The sequence below is a fragment of the Ascaphus truei genome, chromosome 4, assembly GCF_040206685.1.
Source record: "Ascaphus truei isolate aAscTru1 chromosome 4, aAscTru1.hap1, whole genome shotgun sequence".
NCBI classification, from domain to species: domain Eukaryota; kingdom Metazoa; phylum Chordata; class Amphibia; order Anura; family Ascaphidae; genus Ascaphus; species Ascaphus truei.
Window position 1 is genome coordinate 127,673,882 of NC_134486.1, and position 8,576 is coordinate 127,682,457.

Here is an 8,576-nt window from a genome sequence, read left to right on the forward strand (position 1 = left end):
TTAAGTACGTCTCGAAAAATTTAGTTCATGAAATCCTGAAAGACCGCTGGAGCGTTACAGAGCCCGAAAGGCATAACCAGGTATTCGTAGTGACCGCTATGTGTATTGAAGGCGGTCTTCCATTCGTCACCCTCCCGAATGCGAATGAGGTTATACGCCCCACGGAGGTCCAGTTTCGTGAAGAACTTGGCCCCCTGGAATTTATCAAACAGTTCCGATATGAGGGGGAGGGGATACCGATTTTTGACCGTGATCCGGTTGAGACCCCGGTAGTCGATGCAAGGTCAAAGCGAATTGTCTTTCTTTTTAACGGGAAAAAAAACGGCCCGGCGGGGAAGGATGAATGGCGTATAAAACCCTTCTCGAGGTTTTCACGGATATATTCGTCCATGGCTTTGGTCTCCGGTATTAGGAGAGGATAGGACTTGGATCTAGGAAGTGTAACACCATGAATCAAGTCGATAGGGCAGTCGTAAGACCTGTGGGGGGGTAATACCTCAGCTCTAGTCTTTCAAAAGACGCCCAGGAAGTCAGAGTTGGGCTCTGGTAGATCGATCTTGGGAGTAGACGGAACCGTAATTCCCGCGTGTTGCATGGGAAGAATGATGCTAGAGATGAGTAACTCCTTCGGTCTTGCTTCCCATGATGACAAGATGGCAGCCGCAAGAGCCAGCCTGGGCGCCACGCCGGGGATACACCAGCGTGGAACAAGGTGCGGCAGCAACAACCTCCGAGGCAGGTAAGGAGGTGTTGCGTGAGCCCATTGGGGTTTAACTCTGTAGAGGGGTTCCACTAGAACCGTTCACCTATCATCTGGCAGCTGCCCTGGAGCACAGATCCTCAGGACATCGGATTTCCCAAGAAAGTAATGAAAGATCCAAGGGTTAGTATCAGTGGATCAGGACTATAATAAATGGTTATAGGCATAAAATATATAGAAAACTCACACGGGCCAGTGTGAGTGAAACCCTTGAGGGTTTAACTCTGCAGAGGGAAAGGTCTTGGACTGCCCGCTGTACTTCTGACGGAACTCGAGTCCTTTGAGCCTCCAGGGTCCCCCACATGTAGATATAGAATCCAAGTGTAAAAAGTACTTATTTAATAAAACATAACACAGTAAAATAATGTGCACAGCACATACATTATCCCGGCAGGATGCAGGCAAGTTGCGGAGATCCTTCCCTTCAGCGTCTGCAGCAGGCTGAAGTGTTGGAACGCGCAGTATGCTTTGGAACACACCCCTCACTTCCTGGCTACGGAAGCCGCCGGTGGACACAAAACAGTAGTAGGATGAGCAATGCGTTTCGCTTGTGTCAGCAAGCTTCCTCAGGCTCCTATTGTTAATAGGAAACTCCTCCAGCAGCAGCAGGAAGCAGAGCGCCCTGTTTACTACACGGCTGTGCTCCGCTCTGCTTCCTGCTGCTGCTGGAGGAGTTTCCTGTTTTTCCCCGCTGGATTGCACGCCGGGCAGTTGCTGCTCCTGGACGAGATCACCGCCGGTCACATGACCGCCCCATGTGACGTCGCAGTCACAGGAGGGTTGGCGGTGCAACGCTGAGGATACAGAGGATTGAGTCACGGCGTTTTTACCCCTCCAAAACCGTGAGTGCTTGCAACGAGTTGGTGCCACGCCAAACTGCCAAACATCCTGATAAAGTGAATTTATACACGCAGCAACTGCCACGTTTCGTTCTGATGCACCTGATGGGATAACTAGTTTACCCATATCTACTATCCTATTGTTAATAGTTTACTCTATTTTTCACTACTTGGAGACTATCTGTCTCTTGTAGGCCACCTTATTTATACAATACACTACACTACATGTGTTCTTCACAGTTCTGTGTCTGACTCGCGCTCCCCTTGTTTTTCTCATATCTTGCTCTGTAATATTGCCAAGATCCGCTCGTTCCTCTGTCACGCTAATCCTAAAACTCTAATGCACGCCCTTATCCTTTCCCATCTGAATTATTGTAACATACTGCTAATAGGCCTCCCTGCCTCACAACTTTCTACTTTGCAATCTATCCACAATTCTGCTGGTAAAATTTCCCTTTCTCCCAAAACTGTCTCTGCTCATCTCCTCCTTAAAGCCCACTCCTGGCTTCCCGTCTAGTGTCGAATCTCCCACAAAGTTCTCCTCCTTACCTCCACGGCTCTCCCCTCATGTGCTCCTCCCTACATATCAAAGATATATACAGTATACTGTGCCTACAAATCTTAGAAAATAGGTGTCTTTGCGGATGTCTGGCAGCTTTCTTCGTGAACATTTTTGGGAAATTTCTATATGCTAGATTCACATTTTTGAACATAATGGAAGTAAAATATTCTGAGATTTGGATTAGCAGTAATTTTACTCTGGAAATACTTCGGTAATCTTACATTTTTATTAAAATTTGTATTCATATGAATAATGTATGCAAGTTCATTGTTTTAAATACACTCCTTTTTTTTTTTTAATGATTTCTCATGTTTTACATAAAATTCCATGGGGTGGGATAACATTCTTACACATGGTTAATATTCTACTTCCCCCAGATCGTATGTATGGGACATGTGAGATTGATTGGACCAAAGCCAGCTTCTCCACAATATACAAATCCTATATTGTGTCCATTTTAATCTGCTGTTTCTTCCTACCTGTTATGGTCATGTTCTTCTGCTATGTGTCTATTATCAATACTGTCAAGTCAAGCCATGCTCTGTCAAGTGAGGGGGATCCAACAGACAGACAAAGAAGAATGGAGCGAGATGTAACCAGGGTATGACTTATTTCTTTAAAGCTTACATTAGCAGACACAAAATTATATTTCTATCATGTTAACACACAGTTCACTAAAATGTACAAAATGTAATACACCATTTGATATTGTATGTATAAACATTTTTACATAGAAATTAGATGTCATAATTTGAAATGTATCCTGTATTCTGGATGATTCAAACCTTACTTTAACTTTTTTATCACTCATTCAGTCTTAGGGGCCTATTCAGGTAGCTTCGATAAGTGGCATATCAACCGTTTTGAGAACTTTTAGAGCCAGTTTGCATGTGTAGCTATTCTGAAAGCTCCGATAACATGCCAAACTCACTCAAAAACGGCTTCTTCCTGATCGACAGAACTCTCGTAATGACAAACCGAGCGGTAGCTCCAAAAATGCTCAAACACATTTTTTGAGAAATCTAGCTACAGTATTCAGGTGGCTCTGAGATTCACATTGCGGCTGCAACTCACACGCTCTGATCTCGCCACCTTAAGGGTGGCGAGATGGAACGCGCAATGTGCATCTGATGGTGAAAATGTATTGTTACTGCATCGAATTGAAGCAGGGGTCTCCGGTGCTGACCCACATTAATATCAGTTCCAGAGACCCCCTACTTAAATCCTATGTTATAAAAATACATCTACAACCAGCTTAATTACCTTAGCGGGTTAAGGTTGTAGTTGCCCCAGGGTGGGTGGTTAGGCACTGGAGTCCTGTAGCCTGGGAAACAGGGGGGTCCGTACCTGAAATGAATGGAGGTCTGGTCCAGAGACCCCCTGTTTCATTACTATGTTAATAAAATGAGAATGAAAACAGTGTGATCGCCTGTACGAGCTGTGCAGGGAGATGCAGCTCTCTCTGCGCAGCTCGGTAGGAACGTGCCAAACGGATAAATATGGCAGTGATGTTATTGGAGCTGCCTGAATAGGCCACTTAGTTTTTTTTCAAGTGTGAAAGTTTATATGTGCAAAGGTGTCATAAAACAAATAAAAATACATTTCAGATAATGCTTGCAGTCAGATAAAGAATTTAATTGTTTTCATAAAGATAATTTGAGGTTAATTTAAGCTAAACCCCTTTGTATGGTGTTATGCTACACTCCAACCTTCTTAAAGCTGCAGTTCAAGCTGCTGTTTTTCATTCAATATATGCATCAATACAATCTGCACACTGACAAGTGATTAGCTAAGTTGCCGATCGATCACAGGAGAATGGCTTGGGTTTTTTTTAAATCACTATTAGTGCTGCAGCAGAGTATCCAAGATGCAAAGTTCTGGGTGGAAGATCAAGTGACCAGCAGTCACCAGATACAATTGGTGCACTGCTAGAGAGAGGGCAAAAGGGGTGTGCCAGAGTCTGTCTCAGAACAGGAAGGGGATCTGACTTTGTAAATGGTTGCTATAGAAACAAAAATGCTTGTTACATTATAATACATTAAAATATCTAACATTTTTTTGTTTTAAAAAAAAATGCTACATGTATTTTCTCATAGTACAGAACTGATTTATTTTAAAAAAAACACACGTAGGGTATTGCTTAAACTGCAGCTTTAACCTTTTCCTCTCTCCTCCCTGCTGCTAAGCTGTCTCCTCCTAACCTCCCTTCTACAAAACTCGCTGCTCCCTCCTACTAAACTCAGAAGAGGGAGTTTGGAAGTAGGGCAGAGGTAGATTGAGAGGACAATGTTTGGGAGGGTGGGGATTTAAGGGAGGGAGTTTCAGAGCAGGAAGCACGAGGGGGGGGTGTCATAACGATGGAGTTTCCTAGAAGGAGCAGGGAGGAGGGAGTTTTGGAAAACCAACGCTTTGGAGGAGCGAGTTTAGAAGTAGAGAGCAATGAATTTTGGAGGAGGTAGTTTAGCAGCAGGGAGGAGGAAGTTTGAGGACCGAGTTCTTGAGGGAGTTCAGCAGAAGGGATGAGAATGTTTTGGAGCAGGGGGGAAAGACTTTATTATGACAGACTAGGATGTCCTAAAATGGACACTGTACCCTTGTGTTAATTAAACATATTACTGTTTGATTTTTCTTTACAGGTATCTATTGTCATCTGCACAGCCTTTATTATTGCCTGGTCTCCTTATGCTGTGATATCCATGTGGTCGGCTTGTGGCTATTATGTTACCAGCCTTACTAGTATTCTTGCCAGCCTTTTTGCCAAATCTGCTAGCTTCTACAATCCCATGATCTATTTTGGGATGAGCTCCAAGTTTCGAAAAGATCTCAGCATCTTGCTTCCATGCACCAAGAACACCAAGGACCCTGTCAAGCTAAAACGCTTCAAACATCTTAAGCACAAACAGGAGACACCATCTGTCAGAGAGCAGAAATACAATCACGCAGAAGAAGCACAGCCAGCACCAAGTCAAGACTCTGGGGTGGGAAGTCCAACCACTACCCCTCCCCTTGGAATGAAGGATGTGTACACTTGTCATTTGGATTTAGCATCCGACAATCCTAATTATGAATGTGATCGATTATGAATTCGATATACACAACTCCAGCCATGTTATCTAAACGTGTCCATTTTTTAATTTATAAAAGTAAATGAATTGCGTTTTTTTGAATATGACACTTCTTTATGCCTGTTTCTTGTACTATGCTGCTGTGAGCTTATTTTATAAGCAAGTTCATAAGCACACATCTGCCTTATGGTAAATGACACATCTGCCTTCTAACACCAAACGTCAGTGTGTCAACCTAGAAAAATGTACAGTAGATATGAGAGTACATGACATTTGAGGTGTGGCATTGAGGTAAGGTTTCTGAGGAGTTCTAGCATGCCCATTTTATTAAGGGGGGGGGGTGGGATCTATGTCTCATGTTGTCATTTCTCTCCCCTTTTGCTGCAAAAAAATGCCTAACTGATCTGTATCAAATGAAGAAACTTGATTGAACAAAATAAATACATTTTGACACGCACCAGGAGACAATTAACTTGATACATATAGCCTACAAATGTCTAATGCTGATTAAGATCAGAGAAACTGCACTCACGTTGACTTCAATAAATTCTTTCAAAGTTTATTTGGACAGTAGACAGATACAGAGAAACCTCGCTCAACTCTTACAAACCTGTATGAGAAGGTGTGTGCTACCTGGGATATGTGGAGAATATCAGAAAAAATGTACTAGTGTGTACATAGAATAAAGGAATCCCTTGATGGTGCACTCCAGAAAAAAAATGGCGACATGTTAATAGATAATAAAACATAGTTTTATTAGGCATAGTTAAAATAAAAACAGCAATTACAAACAAATTCCAGTGCTCCAAAACTATAGTGGAATTAAAAAAGGATGTTCACCCCCAGATTATACCGAAATGTTTAATTAATGCGTTGGTTAAAATAACCAAGTGTTACGCATAATTAATGGATTAGGAATGGGTATACAACAAAAGACAAACATACCCAATGCTACAGTACATCCAATGTGACAAAATACAGCCATTTCCCGGCATGACTAGTATGCATGTCCTAACACTACCTGTGAAAATTCTCATCTACCTATGCAGTGGATGGAGAATGGTCTTAATAGACCTGTCCTACACAGGCACATGAAAAATCCTGCTACTAAAAATACCAACTGAAGTATTTAACTATGTATTTTGTCACAGTGGATGTAGCATTGGGTATCTTTGTCTTTTGTTGTATACATTTGGCCACGCTCTGTAGCACTACTTCTGATAAACGGTATATATATGTTATATACTATACTACTATCATATACAGTGGCGGAAGCTTTTATTTGAAGTAATGCCGGCGGCATGCCGGGATCTACTCCGGCTGCCGCCAGTCAAAACCGCGCGCCACCGCGTTTCCCCCACGCACCCCCCCCCCCCTCCACTTCGCGTGCAATTTACCCCCCATTCCCGACCCCAAACCCGGCTCCTGCTCTGCCCCTCTGCTTCCCCGCACCCCCGCTTACCTTACTTTAATCTCCAGGGGTGTCGGGGAAGCCGGGGAAGCCGGGCGCGCACGTGACTGTGACGTCACAGTGCGCCGCAACGTGCCGTGTCTCCACGCTGCGCACACGCACCCGGCCGGCGGCATTGCTTCAAATAAAAGCTGCCGCTACTGTATATATGATGTGGTGGGTTCTGGGGTTAGAGCTTGCTGGGATTGTGTGTTAAATAGGAAAGGCTGCCAGATCTCTCACTCGTGCGACGGCTGCACACAGGGGGCCGTCTTGCCAGCATTCCGCTGACATCAGTCAGCAGCTGTGCGCCTGACAAGGCAGGTCAGTGTATCTGTTCTTTAAGGAAGGAGAGATACTAGAGCTACACACAAATCTCTCTCACATTCAGGACTATTAGCCCTTTTGATATAATCATTCCTATCACTGGGAGAGGCAGGTCTTGTTCCCACTCAGTAATAAGGAAGGATAACTCAATCTCCTGTACATACAGGACGATTAGCCCTCCAATTGAAAAGGTGTTTTTGCTACATAGCATACATCAAACGGACACTTACTATCCTATTCATTCCCCTCACTGGGAGAGTGTCCAATTGTTCTATGAATCCCATACTAAGAACAGCCACAAAAGAGCTACCAAAACCATTGCTCTAAAACAAACATCTTCACTGTTGCTATCTAAAACAAAACAATACATATGTATTAACACCCCAATACAGATCAGTATATTTATCTTTTGTTTTGCTGATCTTAGAGACCATGAGTCATACCTGTTCATACTGACCATTAGAAATAGGCTGGGCAATTGTGCTCTGTCCGAGACACTCCTATTACCATTTATTATGCGTAACACTTGGTTATTGCAACCAACACATTAATTCAACGTTTAGTTATAATCTGGGGGTGAACATCCTTTTAATTCCAACAACATTTTTGGAGCACTGGTATATGTTTGTAATTGCTGTATTTATTTGAACTATATCTAATAAAATGATAAGTTTTATTATCTGTGAACATCTCACCGTTTTTTAGTGGAGTGCACCATCAAGGGATTTCTTGATTCTATGTACACACTAGTACATTGATTCTGTTATCTGGAGAGCAGTCGACGTTTTGGTCCCTGGTTGGGGACCTCTCCCAATGTCAATAATGTTCCAGCAGGAATCGAAATGGTTATATTTATGTATCTCTTGTTCTCCTGATTCGTTTTTTTTTGCTTGGCTAAAGCAGTAGGAACACCATATTAATCTATCTACAGGCTAAAGGTAAAAAAAAGACGGGGCATATGTCGCAAAATACAGGTGCAAAATGTGTGATTTTGAGCCAACATCACTTTGCAGTCATATATCACGGTGCTTTGCTCCAATTTTGCTCTGCTTGTGACAGTGAGAGTTTTGGGGATTGGTGACATTAAGTGAAAACGAAGAAGACAGTTAATGTATTATTACAATGAGATGTATGAAAAATGTGCTCCTATTATGTAACTGTGCAGTTTCCCTTTTTCTTTGGGTCAAATCTGGCATTTTGGCATTCATGTCTGCTCCTAACAGATGTGCACGCATTATAAGAAACTAGATTACCAAGATTCATACATATGTCACTGGCACAAATTGGTACGGATGACAAATGTTACTGTACTGTATGTCCTCTGCTATCTCCAATTTTAAACAGATGTCTATGACAATACAGCCTGCACTATAATCAATACTTGATGTACAAGAAACAGAAAATAGCATATTGACCAATGTGATTTTACGTGATACTGTAGATTGCTAAAAAAAAAGTCATTATTTATGCTGTTAAATTAGTTACTCCTGGTGAAAAGAAAACACTACGCCGTACAATTATACTTTCCACTATCAAAATATCAAACACTCAACACACAAATGACAGGTCTACT

The 8,576-nt window shown here is 42.5% G+C and overlaps 1 protein-coding gene across 1 annotated transcript in view; it reads left to right on the plus strand.

The window, feature by feature from the left end:
* Positions 1–5,934, plus strand: part of LOC142493091 (visual pigment-like receptor peropsin) — a 72,031-nt gene extending 66,097 nt beyond the window's left edge. The window contains exons 5-6 of the mRNA XM_075596575.1: positions 2,539–2,762; positions 4,798–5,934. Of these exons, the coding sequence (XP_075452690.1) occupies positions 2,539–2,762; positions 4,798–5,244 (671 nt within the window). The 3' untranslated portion in view covers positions 5,245–5,934. The remainder of the gene's footprint in view (positions 1–2,538; positions 2,763–4,797) is intronic.
* The last annotated feature ends 2,642 nt before the right edge of the window (positions 5,935–8,576 follow it).